Source organism: Hakea prostrata, chromosome 10 (genome assembly GCF_041222555.1).
Source record: "Hakea prostrata isolate BN-2017 chromosome 10, UWA_Hpros_2, whole genome shotgun sequence".
NCBI lineage: Eukaryota > Viridiplantae > Streptophyta > Magnoliopsida > Proteales > Proteaceae > Hakea > Hakea prostrata.
In genome coordinates, this window is record NC_142609.1 from 41,484,157 (window position 1) to 41,499,611 (window position 15,455).

General features: G+C 37.3%; 1 protein-coding gene across 1 annotated transcript; it reads right to left on the bottom strand.

Annotated features, from left to right (window-relative positions):
* Window positions 1-849: 849 nt before the first annotated feature.
* On the bottom strand, window positions 850-10,549 carry LOC149003047 (uncharacterized). The gene is made up of 11 exons (XM_089137063.1): window positions 9,791-10,549; window positions 8,445-9,552; window positions 7,993-8,214; window positions 6,078-7,904; window positions 4,874-5,947; window positions 4,374-4,769; window positions 4,132-4,269; window positions 3,381-3,997; window positions 2,789-2,849; window positions 2,227-2,560; window positions 850-1,320 (listed from the first exon to the last, which is right to left on the bottom strand). Exons 1-5 carry the CDS (start codon window positions 10,312-10,314, stop codon window positions 5,081-5,083), a joined length of 4,548 nt encoding a protein of 1,515 aa, XP_088993189.1. The 5' UTR covers window positions 10,315-10,549; the 3' UTR covers window positions 850-1,320; window positions 2,227-2,560; window positions 2,789-2,849; window positions 3,381-3,997; window positions 4,132-4,269; window positions 4,374-4,769; window positions 4,874-5,080.
* Window positions 10,550-15,455: the final 4,906 nt, after the last annotated feature.

Here is a 15,455-nt window from a genome sequence, read left to right on the forward strand (position 1 = left end):
ATAAATGAAAAGACATCAGAAAGCACGGCTGCGTTGGGGTTTAAAAAAATAAAGTGTAATAATTACACCAGATCTGACATTTGAAATTACACCCAACAGGTATGCACTGTCACAAATTATGAAAGGTATCGATTTCGATGAAACTTTAACTTTATAACGGTCTACTTTTCCACAAATGTCGAGGAAATTTTCTTCCTTGAAATTAATGACCACCGTTAAAAAAAATTTGAGTAGTTATTTTTTTTTTACTCGTAAAGTTTCGACGAAATTTCGCCAGTTTATTAGTAATACCCTTACAGTGAAGTACAATGATTTCCTTGAAGAGTTTGATGAACTCTACTCTATGCTTCCAATTTCAAGTCCATTGGAGCATCAATGCCTTCAGGGAACGGTTCTGACCGGTATCGATTTAGTTGTAAGACATGAGTGCTCTCAAGGAATGGTGGTTTATGTTTTCAATTCCTATGATGATGATGACCTTCACATTTATGAGGCCTATGTCTGCGACGTTAGTATTAAAACCTTCGTCTCAGAAAATTTTCTCTTTTTATGACCTTAATCCTATTTGATTCATATTGCATTCATATGAAAATCTTTGCTTTGGCTCGTAATCTGTTTCTTCTTTTCTTGTTAATTGCTTCTCCTTGTTCTTCCATTTGTCTACTTTTGCTTGTTTGAGTATTTTAAGTACTTCTCACACATCTAACCCTGTTGTTCATAATCTCTGCTATTCAAATACTTTACATTATCATTTATAGTTGGAAGATTATATTGCTCATTGGGTTCTTCAAAGGGAGAGGGGACTGTGTTTACATCAAAGTCTGTAGGAAGAGCAAATTTCAAAATGAAATGAAAAAGACAAGAGGACATGTTTGATGTATAGCCATAATCAAAATAACATAAAACCACGAGATTATGGAGTAACGAAGAAAGCTTCAGGTACATGGCAAATATCAATTCTTGGCCAATACCATACAGGTGGGAGAAGGAGGTAATAATGTCAAAAACCAATTCAAACCGACAGACACCCATTGAATCTGTAGAACTTAATTAATACAAAACATAAGATAAGCAATGAGAGGAATACAGTCCCAAAAACTCCCAACTGAAGAAGCTTCTCTTTAGAATTTCATACAAGACTTCTGCTGCAGAAGGAATCAAGATTTGTAGCGCTGCAACATCAACTTCTCCTCAACCATTCAGATGGTTTGTAAACATCATGAATAAGTCCTTAAATTCTTCAGCTTTCTTGAACTCTTCGATACCTCTTAAAACTAACTTTAAATCATCAGATTCAGCATTTCAATCCCTCGGTTCATCCTGCAAAATGTAGAGTGGTGACTTCAACACAGATTAGACTACTAAAACCACTAACAGGATCTTTCACCAGGTAGATTATTTAGGAACAAGTTAAGATGGGTTTAAGAACGTCAACTGGTTGCGCAGCACAGATTGCCCGGTGCTCAGACATGGGCATGCTAAATGAACACCACACCCTTGGAAAGATGGAATTGGCCAATGGAGCCCTGATCATTTTGCATGCCCCTGCATCTAGGCAGAGGGGCAGCATACACTGCACAAAATGTTGTGTCACTTACATCATAGAAATAAATGGCAAACAGCAGCTACCTTCCACTTGATGACACAATGATATGAGTGGGATCATGAAGAAATTCGTTTATCTTTTCTAAGTTCTTCTCTGCCATCAGCACCAATCAATCCTCTTGTATATCGTTCTCGTGACAAGATTGGGAACACGCAAGCATGACTCACCACAGAAGCATGCTTATAAATAGAATGCACAACAGCTAGAGGTGACAGGCTCATTTCCATATTCTCAATAATGATAAAATAACAGTCTCATGTATCCCCTGTCTTGGTGGCCAACGTTTCTCCTCCTAAACCTATATCCCTACCATCTGTCGTGTTCACTGCCAGAGTTTCACCTCCTAAATCTGTCTTCTCCAAACCCAGACTTGCCAATTCTCCCTGAGAAAAGATTTTCAGAATTATGGTCTTTATTGTACTAAATGGGATAACTACTTCGAAAAAATAAACTGGACTCTATACGTTCGTGCTGTAAGTCTGGTTAGCTTGCTACATTTTGTCCCCTATAAGGAGAATATAGATAATGTCAAACAAAACACAGGACAATAACAACCCAAAACAGCTGAGCAAGTCTTTCAGTGTGTGTGCTTGTGGTAGAATTTCCATAGGACAACTTACCAGTTTCTTACTGGTAGAACTAGTTTGTACTTTCTTTGCGTTTGTGTTGAACAGTTGAGCCATGAGTATTAATAGAAGCATCTCTGCAAGCTGAAACACCATTTACGGGATGGAATAAGTGCTGGGTGAAGCCATTTCCAGTTTATCTCTTGATATCATCAAAAAAGATGCCAATGTAGCATTTTGTTCTGCATCTCCAGATAGGATTATGCAAATATTTGCAGCATCAGTTAATGTCTCTATCCCATCATTTGGGCCATGAAGCCATAAAACCTTTTAAGTCACATAAGCATTCCTCTTCCCCATTAACATAATTGTGTTCTTTATGATGCACCTGCCACAACAAACAAACAAAACTCAGTTACAAAACTCCACCAACTCAGGAAGTATCAACCCTGCCTTTATCATGGAATGCTAAGGTCTTAAAAACAACTTAAGAGGCCATTGATTTCTGAGCACAATCTGAAGTTTATAGGTTAATATAACAAATTTGCTGAAAATCTTTGTAAGCTATATACTCTGCCAAAAGCAATTATATAGAAAGTTCAAAACGAAAAATTACCTAACGGGAAAATAGTAATTGCCGAGTAAAATTATGCCTTGTTCCCCACACATGTCAATCACTGGTGGAAATACAACAAAACAAAAATATCAGAAACAACAACTCTTACTAGTACCCCCTTAAAAATTAACTACATGGGGCACCACTTACACATTAAATGACAATATACAATATGCAGTTAAAGCAAAATAACACAAGTATCTACGTGGTTCAGAAAAATAAAACAAGTATCTACGTGGTTCAGCTATACATACATCAAGATTCGTATTTGAGGCTTGTCCATTATAAGAAAACTGTGAGAATTAAGTTTAAAACCAAACCCAACCATGTATCTAAAATCCAAATACGCACTATACATCCTGTCTCAACTCAAACCCTTGAAGAGAACAAAAAACCATATACTCCACAAGTTCTCACAAACTCACAGCTCACTTGATCACCTCTTAAAGTTCTTGTTGTTCAGTTACGAAGTTCTTCCCTAGCTCTCTATTTATAGGAAATATTTAAAATTCACTCCCATTGCTGAATAAATAAGTATAAGCCGACAAATGTATTAGGGGAAATTTTTGAAGGCAAAGATATTAACACTTACGTCCTTGACATAGGCATCATAGAAGTGAAGGTCATCATCTTCGTAGACATTGGAGATGCAAAACACCATCCCTTGAGTGATTTGCGAGCATTGGTGGTCTTGCAACTGAATCGACACATGTCAGAACTGATCCGTGAAGGCACTTATTTTTCCAAGGGACTTGAATCCGGAAGCAAAGTAGTTTTCATCGAACTCTTCTGGGAAATCATTGAATTTGACGGTAAGGGTATCACACTTGAGAAACAGGTAACTCTATACCAAAGCGTCATCGGTGGGGGTACGAACATCTAAACACTCAACTAGAATTTTAGTGCTGGTAGAAGAAGCCATGAAATGGAGTCTGAAATGTGAATTGCAATAGATGAATGACGAATCTTTCCAGAACCAGTCAAGTAGAGTGAAGAAATGAATCAGACATGCAGAAGTCAAACTCCTGGAATGGAGAAGATGGAAGGAACCCTACAAAAATCAAATATTTATTCAATTGATTTGGCAGTTTACTTTTCGGCGGCGCTACGGGGTAAAGATTTGATTCGGTCGAGTAAGAATCCAGCCTGGAAATTTCTTCCTGATTACAGGTTAGGTAGTAAGCACCTGTGGAGCCCCTTAATTTCTACCTGATTGCAGGTTAAGGTAATTAGCTCCTATTAATTTTCAACAGAAGCGAAGAAAAGGGGGGGGGGGGGGGAATAGCACATGTTTATTTTCATCAAAAAAAATGATGAAAATCAGCAACTGTTTGCCCACTTACATGGCTAATTGGCTGAGTTCAAGAATCTGGATTCCCTTGGGGCCTTCTCAGTGGGCCATGCAGAAAATTGTTGCTGTTCTTTTATATGGTGTATAAGCCATCTTGATCCCCAAAAAGAGACCAAAGAAAATAGAGGAGCTGAATCAACAACAATCAAAGTTAGAAGGTTAGAATTTATTTTCTTGTTTAGTAGATAAAGCAAATTAAAAGGTTAGAATAGACTACATGCAGATTCAACTAACCTGCATGTACTTGGGGATGACCACCAACAAATCACCAGAAGATGAAAAACCTCCAGCTCCAAATCCATTGTTTGTTGTTGAGAGGGTTGAACTCAGGAACCATAAGAGATCGAAGGACCAGTAGAATAAAACAAGGCGTCACCACATAAATATTTACTGTAGTAGTTGTCACTCTGACCTCATTGTGCATAAATTTCTGTACTGGAATTAGGATCTGAAAAGCAGGGAACGAAGAAACAGAAAAGGCTGGCAACAGAAACAGCTTCCCGCATTTGGTGCCTCATCATCATCATCGTTGTCACCGCGAAGGCTGACTCTATAGCTGTGTCTCAACTTATCTTCTTCTTCTGCCATTACATCAGAAACAGAGTCCAATCCTAAGAGAAAATAGAGGAGCTGAATCAACAACAATCAAAGTTAGAAGGTTAGAATTTATTTTCTTGTTTAGTAGATAAAGCAAATTAAAAGGTTAGAATAGACTACAGGCAGATTCAACTAACCTGCATTTACTTGGGGATGACCACCAACAAATCACCAGAAGATGAAAAACCTCCAGCTCCAAATCCATTGTTTGTTGTTGAGAGGGTTGAACTCAGGAACCATAAGAGATCGAAGGACCAGTAGAATAAAACAAGGCGTCACCACATAAATATTTACTGTAGTAGTTGTCACTCTGACCTCATTGTGCATAAATTTCTGTACTGGAATTAGGATCTGAAAAGCAGGGAACGAAGAAACAGAAAAGGCTGGCAACAGAAACAGCTTCCCGCATTTGGTGCCTCATCATCATCATCGTTGTCACCGCGAAGGCTGACTCTATAGCTGTGTCTCAACTTATCTTCTTCTTCTGCCATTACATCAGAAACAGAGTCCAATCCTAAGCGACTCAAGAAATCTACTGTAGGGACATTGTTTTCCTCTTCTTCTTCCATTGCATCAGAAACAGAGTTCAATCCTAAACGACTCAAGAAATCTACTGTAGGGACGTCATTCCCGTCTTCTTCTTCTTCTTCCTCCGCTTTTCGTTTGTCAGGAACAGTACTTAATCCTTCAACCTCTGCTCTTGGCCAACATGTTAAGTTCAATGAGTCTTCCTCTTGCCCCAATGCTTCAGAAAAAGGGTCTAACCTTATACAATTCAAGAATATTATTGATTGGTGCTGGTTGGGCGCATAATTCAACATCACTACTCCACCAACTTCATCCACATATGACCATTTGAAGCTATGTATTTTCACATCTAAAATCTGAATACAATCTTCTCCTTGCAAAGGAATCCCAAACCAGTTGAAGCCTTTGAAATGGTAACTGCATATCGTCTCTTGGTCATATGGTTCCTTAACGTCCTCAATTCTAACAGTATGAAGACACCTGATTCTTTTCTCTTTTTGGTGGACAATGGCAGAAAATAGAACATCAATGGCTAATGGGTGACCGTCCCGCAATTTCACATCATCAAAGAAGAATTCCAAACCAAAAGAAAGAATAAAACCATTGTTCCAGATCCCATCATTTGCAGTCAAAGCGTGAGCCGACCCAAGAGCTAGCGCCCTGTTGTTTGGTGAAAGTGTTGCCTGCAAATAATAAAAAAATAAAAAAATAAAAAAAAGGAAAGAAGCCTTGGGTCAGAGTAATGGACTGATTTGCAGTTCCTAATATCTAGTTCCAATTAGTTTCAAATGTAAACAGGGCACGGACTTAGACCTGTGTCTTCCTCGGAGCATGTCTCAAGTTAAAGCATCCTTCCACATTCAATTCTTCTAACGATTCAGTTCCTTCAAGGCCTGGTATCTCCTCCAGCTTTCTGCAATACCTTAGCTTTAATGTTGTCAGACTCTTCAGTTTTGACAGATCTGGGAGTCTTCCTAACGAATCACAATCTTCACAACAGAGTTCAACTAAATTTGAGGGAAGCTCTGGGAGGTATTCCACCTTTCCGCATCCACAGATCTTCAATTGCTTCAGGCTTTTCAAGGGTGCAATATCCAGCGGAAAGGATTGAATCCCAAGATGTTTGACTTTCAGTTTCACTAAATTCTGGGGCATTGAAAAATTATCAGGAAACTTGGTTATATTGGTCAAATTTAGGCCGATGCTGTCCAAACATCTTGTTCCCCCCTTAGGCCTTGGTAGCTTCACTAGGTTAGTGCAACCTCCGAAATCTAATGCCTCGAGCTCATGTAATCGTCCAATAACATTAGGGAACTTCATTAAGGACCAGCACTCACGGAGAATAAGCATTTTGAGAGAACTCATCCCGGAAATACTGTCCGGCAGTTCTTCTATTCCTGAGTTTGACAAGTCAAGCTTGACTAGAGATTTTAGGTCACCTATTGACTCAGGCAACCTCTTGAGTGAATTGCAATGTGAGAAACTAATTTCTTTGAGAGAACTTATCCTGCAAATGCTATTTGGGACTTCTTCTATTCCAGTCTCCGACAAGTCAATGTAGAGTTGACATTTTAGAATACTATCAATTGATTCAGGCAACTTCTTGAGTGATTTGCATCCCTTAAGAATAAGCTCTTTGAGAGGACTTGTCTTGGAAATTTGGTCTGGAAGTTCCTCTATTCCTGAGTATGACAAGTCAAGCTTTACTAAAGATTTTAGATCTCCAATTGACTGAGGCAATTTCTTGAGTGACTTGCAGCGTACAAGAATAAGCTCTTTAAGAGAACTCATCCTAGAAATGCTATCTGGGAGTTCTTCTATACTTGTTTCCGACAAGTCAAGCTTGATTAGGGATCTTAAATCACCAATTGCATCAGGCAACTTCTTAAGTAAATAGCACTGTGAGAAAATAATCTCTTTGAGAGAACTTATCTTGTAAATGCTAATTGGGACTTCTTCCATGCTAGTCCCTGACAAGTCCAGTTTCAGTTGATATTTTAGAATATTATCAATTGATTCAGGTAATTTCTTGAGTGATGGGCATCCCTTAAAATTAAACTCTTTGAGACCCATCTTGAAAATGTTGTCTGGAAGTTCTTCTATTCCTGAGTATGATAAGTCAAGCATGACTAGAGATTTTAGATCACCAATTGACTCAGGTAATTTCATGAGTGACTTGCAATACATAAGAAGAAGCTCTTTGAGAGAACCCAACCTAGAAATGTTGTCTGGGAGTGCTTCTATGTTTGTTGACGACAAGTCAAGCTTGACTAGAGATTTTAGATCTCCCATTGACTTAGGCAACTTTTTGAGTGACGCACATGAGTCAAGGATAAGCTCTTCGAGAGAACTCATCCTAGAAATGCTGTCTGGAAGTTCTTCTATGCTTGTTCCAAGCAAGACAAGCTTGATTAGGGAGCTTAAATCACCAATTGAGTCAGGTAACTTTTTAAGTGAACTGCACCACCTGACAATAAGCCTTTTGAGTTGACTCAACTGCCCAATGGAGTTGTCTAACTCATCCAATGAAGAACACCAAATGAACTCTAATTGTTCCAAGGAAGGAAACCATGAAAATTCTGGGGACTTCGATAGGGAGTAACACACTGAAAGCTTGAGAATTTTCAAATTTTGAAACCGCTGTCAAGCAAAGAGAAAACATACACATATTACAATCTATTAAACTCAATATAATTAAAAGAGAGAAAGAAAAAGTCAAGTAATACACCTTATATTCATCCGGAGGCCTAACATTCCAAAGTTGATTACAGGTCCTCGTCGATAGGGTGAGAGCAACTAATCTCCTATGATATAAATTGGGACATAAAATCTTAAAATTCATAACATTAAGAAACCTCAAATTGGGCATCATCTCCAAGGATTCCATAGGTAAAATAATAGGCGGCCTTGAAGCATAGGAGAGGCTCATGCCTTTTATTGTTTGAGTTCCCTATAGTAGAAAAATAACTCAATGAAATGGGTGTTATTGGATAACAAGACTTTATATAAGAATAAAAAGAAAAGAGAGTTGATAAGAAAAAGAGTATGCATACTTGGTTACCATGTATTTTGATAGTGTCTCTACACATGTATGCATACTTTGCATTTACCAAACAAGAAAAAGAGTATGCATACTTTGTACACACACACGTGCTAGAGAGAGATGTGTTTAGGTGTTACCTTATGTCCTTCTAATACTTCCACAATGTCGCTATAAGACCATAGCCTACTACGCTTACTTGGATCTATGCGGCTTTCTTCTAAGACAATTTCTCTTCCCATGTCTCGAATGTGATCATGCATCACCAGGCATTCGTCATCAAACTTTAGAAGGGATCTTTTTATTAATCTAGATACTGTTGATTTTGGATGATAACCACAGGCTTCCCATATGGAAATTATAATTTCTTTTTCCCATCCAGTGAAAAAGCAAGCAGCATCAAGAAATATGTCTCTTTGATAATCGTTTTCCAAATTGTCATAGCTTATCCTCAGCTTTCGTTGGACTTCTTTAGGAGGAATTTCTTTCAACATTTTTAATGTACTTTCCCACTCGTCTTTGTCACCTACATCTGATAGATAAGACCCAAATACCTCTAGAATTAGAGGTAACCCTTCAGAATGGCGTACCACATCATGTGAGAGCTGCATATAATCTTCTGGAGGTTGGCTATTTTGAAAGGCATGCCAACTAAATAGTTGAAGAGAACACGCATGGTCTAGCAATTGAGGCTTGTATATTTTATCTCTATTCACTTTAGTCGAGTTCAAAATTTGCTCATCTCTTGTTGTAATTATAACTCTGCTTCCTTGACCAAACCAATTGTGTTTACCAGCCAAAGCATCTATCTGCTGTTTGCCATCCACATCATCAAGAACAAGAAAAACCTTTTCTTTGCTAACTCTTTCTTTTATCAATCTTTTTCCTTTATGAGAATCTTCTATGTGAAAGTCGGCTTTGAAAATATCCTTTAAGAGCTGCTTCTGCAAACACACTAGACCATTGAATTGTGTTGCTCGTTCTCTAACTTCAGAAAGGAAACAATGCTTATCAAAGGTTGAAAGGATGCCATTATAAACCGCCTTGGCTAGAGTTGTCTTCCCGAGACCACCGGAACCGCAAATTCCCACAAATTGAACATCATTGGAACCAACATCCAATAATGATAATAGATCGTTTACTCTAGAGTCCATGTCAATGCGGTACTCACACTCAGCCAAGCGTGCGCTACTGACCGATTCACTTAGAACCCTTTTGGCAACTCGTTCAATCAACTCTGCCTGATCCCTATAATTATTTTATATAAAAATAAAATCACATGAACAACGAAGGGGATGCAAATATCAAGTTAAGAGAAAACCAAACAAATTGAGAGGATTTTTTAAATGCAAATAAGTAAAATTAATTGCAACTCTAACAAATGAAAATGAAATGGCCTAAAAAAATTATAGTCAACTGGGTAATTTAAGTATAAAATATGATAATGAGACTACCTTAAGACAGAATTTGTGGGATAGAGATTTACTTGGTGTCGTCGAGAACTTCTCCTTTCAAATTTCCTACCACTTCCAAAGCTTCCCTCCAACTCTCTACTTCCTTGGGCTCAAAAATCTCCTCCTGGTATTTCAGGAACGCATTCTCAAAACTTCCAGTCTGTTTCCGAACATCCGATGGGTGAACGTGGAAGAATATGGGTAGGATTATTTGATTATTGGATCTGTGGCACTGAACTATCTGAGCAAGTTCCCGAAGGCACCATTTGCTATCCACGTAACCTTGAGAGATGACAGGGATCGAGATATTGGAACCCTCGATGGCTTTCAGGAGGGCTGGAGCAATTGCTTCTCCAGTCCACAAGTTTTCACTATCAAAGAAGGCATTGATTCCTTTGTTCTTCAACGTTCTGTAGAGGAAACCACTGAAGTTTTTGCGAGTATCCTCACCTCTAAAGCTGATAAACACGTCGTAATCGTAATTAGAAGAAGGTTCAGTTTTGGAACTAGCAGCAGAAGAAGAAGAAGAGGAAGAAGGAAAATCTCGTGTCGCCATGAAGTTGGAAGTTAAAAAGAGTAATAATTGCAGAATAGCAGAGAAGATAAAGAAAAAAGATCTCAAATAGCTCTGTATCCTCTCAAGAACCCAACTCTCTCGGTTTATAACTCTGCTTTCGTCGGAAATTTTTCCGGTGACCTTAACCTACCGGATTAATCAATAAAGAAGGGTTGGAAATTGGAATACCTACCCATCAACTTTTGTCTCTTTTTCCCATTACCAGAAGGCAGAAGAAAACTAAAAGTACGAAAATTTCCTAGGTTGTCAGTAGGTAATTCATTTACTTTATAGTTTTTTAAGACCTGTAACTGAGTGGATAATCGAGCCCCACCTGCGAATTTGCTTTGGTATTTGCTTTTAAGGTGTTTAATATTTATAATCGTCCAATAAGCATCGGATTCGGATTGCTTTACAAGTTTAATCTTATCTTCACCCTCACACGTGCCAACTTTAGAGAATTTTTTTATATCGAGGGGTTGGAACTTAGAACTTGGAACTTGGAGTTGGAGGTATTACCTATACGGCTATACCTTCCGCAGATAAGCATTAAATGTCTACCAACTTTATATTAACAATTATTATTATTATTATTTTAAATTATCTCATTAATTGAACGATAGCCAACAGCATGAAAAGTTGGTGGAATAACTCCAATGCTCTTTTCAGTTTTCATCCAAACTCCAAAGAAACTTTAATACAATTCCAAGTTTCCAACCCATATCACATGCAATGGCACGCCTAACATAGCATTATCACGTGCAACCTCAACTTGGTTCAAACTTCAAAGATATCTCCGCCCACCGAGAATACTTTATTTTTTTTATTTTTAATGTAATTAGTAAAGGCAGAACAAATGATAGGCCCACTGGGGATGGTCATGGGTTTTAAAAAAGTATATTTTATTATTTTTTATTTGCAGGTTCACCTATAATTATTTTTAGATACAACAGCACTCTTATATAGGGATAGTGATATTATATATACTACAAGTAGGGATTAGGCTTACTGATGAGTCTCAGTTATAGTCCTGGTTTCGACTAAGCCCCTTTCCACGATTGAGATAATGAGTCCTATAAGCAAGGTCAGATGTGGGTCAGCTCGTATGTCGAGTAGCCGCCTCCAATGGTTAAGTCAGATAGTGAACAGATTAAGCATGCAAGAGCTACATAAGCATAATGTATTGGATTGAATCCTTGCTTTTATACTGTATGTACTACCTTTTTCTGAATTTGGTAAGTTTACCTGACGAAAACTTTATTTCTCCTAAGATTGTGTTTCCTTGTCATTGGTCTCTCTCAATCATCCTTTGAGTTGACCTTCCATCTTAAGTGTGGTTGTCATATAAGTCTAATGTAAGTAACACCCTATCTTAACCGTCCCGACCAAGTGTCATGTTCAACCCAGCTCGGGCTTAAATCACTTGGATAAAAGTGTCACTTACATACAGGACAGGACACCACCAAAAGCTGACACCTAGAAAAATCAACTCGTTGGTTAAAATTAAAATAATATATTTGAGGTTGAAATTCCAATTAATTTTTTCACTCAAAAGAAATCATTAAATATATTCTACCTATATCTTTATGGCTTCCCTTGTCCGTTTTCGTCAGTTTAAAGAACACTTTCTGTTCGTCCGTCCCTTTCAATGTTGGTGAACATGAAGATAATTCCATTGCGGTGTGATTAAGCAATCGTTCAGCTATGAGCTTCTTGGAAAAGCAACAGATTGTCTATGAAAAGGAAACCTTAGGAGTTAGGATCATCTACCCAAAACAGTTGAGTGTGCCTTGGTGATCTCGATCTTAATCTAATTTTTGTCGTTTTTATTTTGTCTAATTCCAAAATTACCCACAATCAAAATTGAGATTATCTTATTACCCTCAGCTTCATATCCAGACAGACAGACCCCATGATTCTGGTTCCTAGGTGAACCAAATCTTCTAGAATCAAGGTTGGCTTCAACAGAAAATTGGTTCAATTCAGATCATGAATTGCAGGACCTAGAAGGGCCTTATAGCTGGTATACCACATGAGCCTCTGACCTTGTTGCTGCATTATCTTGTTCGTCCTTTCAGCCGGTTGAACCTGAAAGAATGAGCTCGACCGTGGAGGCCGAGTTTTCACCTCCGACGATCTAGTTAAGAATCCAACTAAGGAAGACAATAAAGTAGTGAACAATAATAATACGAATAATGATAGTTCTATTCAGTCTACTTTTCTCTTGTGATGTCATACATTTTTATAGCTTTTCTAGGTCAGAGTTTTACTGGAACTCAAACCTTAATAAGTTGGCTACATGAATCCTAGTGATTGAGTATCACCCGAATACGAATAGTTGAATTCTACTGGAATACTATTCTTCTTGGAATATGACTCACTATTCCGCCGACCTTACTTGGTCCAGTTCGAATCTTAGTCATTCTACCGACCTCCATAAGGTCGGTTTTATCCGAGTCGGCATTTTGGTCTGACCTGGTCAGGTTTGTACTAAACTGGTCAGGTTCGTACCGAACTGGTTTACTTGATATATTTCTCCCTTATTAGGCCCCATTGTCCAGGGATCTCAGATGTTATTACTAATGAGACTCATCACTCGTCTTTATAGCAAGAAACATCTGGGGACCAGGGATCTGGTCAATTGACTTTGTAGAATTGGTTGTTGAACAATGCAAACTAAGAACATAGCTCAACAGCATAAAGAGAACTCAAAGGATAGATGGCAATGGAGTCTCTCACAAATGGAACTGAATCATAATTTGGACCCAGACAATTAAACAAAGTATTTCTAATAAAGTTGAAACTTTTGGATTCATATCTTTTACAATTCCCTTCCCTACAATTCCATGTAATTTGCATAAGAGATTGTGCCATGTGGCATTAAGTAATCTGACACTACTCACCTAATTTAAACTAAATTTAATTTTTATTTAAACCCAATCATATTTTCCTCTCTCTTCTCTTTTTTTCAAAGACGGACAAATCATTCCTTTTGGCAAAACTAACTAAAATAGTGATTTTCCATCCACAGTTTTTTACTATCAAGAAAGGCATTGATTCCGCTGCTGCGTTCGACGTTTTCCAAAAACAAGTGTAATCATGACACCAAATGTAACATTTGAATAAATTACACCCAACATAATTATGAAAAGTATCGGTTTCAGTGAAACTTTAACTTTGCTAACCGTGTACTCTTCCGACAAATTTCACTTATTAAAGTTTCTTCTTTCCATGAAATTTGATTATTCACTCTCACCAAAAATTTTTTTTTTTTTTTCTTCACTTAAAAAATTATAAAGAGCAAATTACACTGATATTTTAAAATAAAGACTTTAAACTATTGACATCTCACTTTATATTTAAAAAATATAAAGTATACTGGTATCTACAAAATAAAGGTCTTAAAATATTGATACCTCACTTTATATTTAAAAAGGAATAATTTATATTGGTACCTACAAAAGAAATGCTTTAAAGTATTGACACTCAACTTTATATTTGAGGAAAAGTAAATTACACTAGCACCCCAAATTACTGTTTATTTTCAGTGATAAATTGAACAATATATCTAATGAAAATCCAATTTTGAGGTCTTTGTACATTTTAAACATAAAGTAGGATGTCAGTATTTTAAAGTCTCCATTTTAAAGTATCAGTGTACTTTGCTCTATTCAAAATAAAAAATTCAAATTATCCAAATGCCGTTTGAAGTGAAATTGCAATTTGCCCTCAATCTAAGTCACCATCTTTATCTTCTCTCCACATGTACTCCCTCCGCAGTGACCATTTTCCCTACAACCACCGTGTGCATGTCTCCCACCACCCTTGCAACATGCTCACTTTCTTCTAACTGACCACCTCAGATTTGCTCAAGCGCCTGATTCTCCAAATTAGGGTTGTACTCAAGGAACGAAATCTCGCCGACGCCGTAGCCAGCAATATCGCTGCTGGCTGCTGCTATTCCTTTCTCTTTCTCTCTTTCTTTCTTCTTCTTCTTCTTCTCCGGCGATGTCGCCGCTACTACTACCTTTCTCATCTGTTTCTTTTTCTGTCTCTCTTTCTTTCTTCTTCTTCAACGATCCAGCGATGTCGCCGTTGCTACCAGTTTCATGATCGTCAACAAAAAAAAAAAAGTTTGAAGTTTCATCGAAAAATTGATTTTCCGGCGAAAATTTGAAATCTTGATTTTGGTGAGTTTTTTATTTTGCGAACTAGGCGAATTTTGCTGAAATGTTGTTCCTTGGTTGTACTTGCTAATTAGAGGGGGAAAAAAAACTTAACAAGTAATATCCAAAAATAGGTTAGAGAATCCAAAACGATCAAATCTCATTAGAGGTTTTCTGTCCCAATACCCAAATGTTGCAGGGCAACCTCTATATCATAAGCAATGGCACGCCTAACATGGAATTATTGAGGTAGGCGGTTGAAAGGAAAATGGACGTTCGAGATTGAAATCTCAGCCTTTGGCAGTATAGTCCTATGCATTAAATGCGTAGTACTAAAGTTGAATCCGACATTAACGTGTGATGCACAATACTAAAGATGAAGCCGGCATTATCACATGCAACCTCAGCTTGGTTTTCTAAGTAACTTTACACGTACAAAGATGTGGTCACCTGACTGATTAATCTTTTAGTAAATCTCACTTCAATTAATCAATAAATTTGGTTGAAGAAGAACACTCATCAGTATTGAATGTCTAAAGGCTTATGCGAAGAACACTGATCAGTATTGATAAATAAAAACATAAAATCATGGAGAAATTTTTGCTAAACAGCCTAAACATGGAAGTGTAGGTTGGAAAAAAATTCTTTTCAATATAACAACACTCATAAAAAGTAAATAAATAAATTTCACACACGAGCTAAAGTCATTGTGTGAAATTAATTGTTTAATATCTTTTCAAATTTAATTGAGAGTAAATTGGGAAATTTTTTTTTCTTCTACTTGTGCATGACTATAAATTGACACCTGAAAAATATCAAATTGATGGTTGAAATTTAAATTATATATTTTGAGGTTGAAGACTCAAATCTAATTAATTTTTCACTCAAAAATAATAGTTAATCCTATCTGCACCTAAATCTTTTTGACTTCCCTTCTTTGTTTTTGCCTTAAAAGAACACTTTTCCTTCATCCAT

Coding starts and splice junctions, on each gene's coding strand:
- LOC149003047 (XM_089137063.1), bottom strand. CDS start 10,314: ATGGCGACACGAGATTTTCCTTCTTCCTCTTCTTCTTCTTCTGCTGCT. Junction 8,215..8,444: donor AAGTATTAGAAGGACATAAG/GTAACACCTAAA, acceptor TTTCTACTATAG/GGAACTCAAACAATAAAAGG. Junction 5,948..6,077: donor ATGCTCCGAGGAAGACACAG/GTCTAAGTCCGT, acceptor TATTATTTGCAG/GCAACACTTTCACCAAACAA.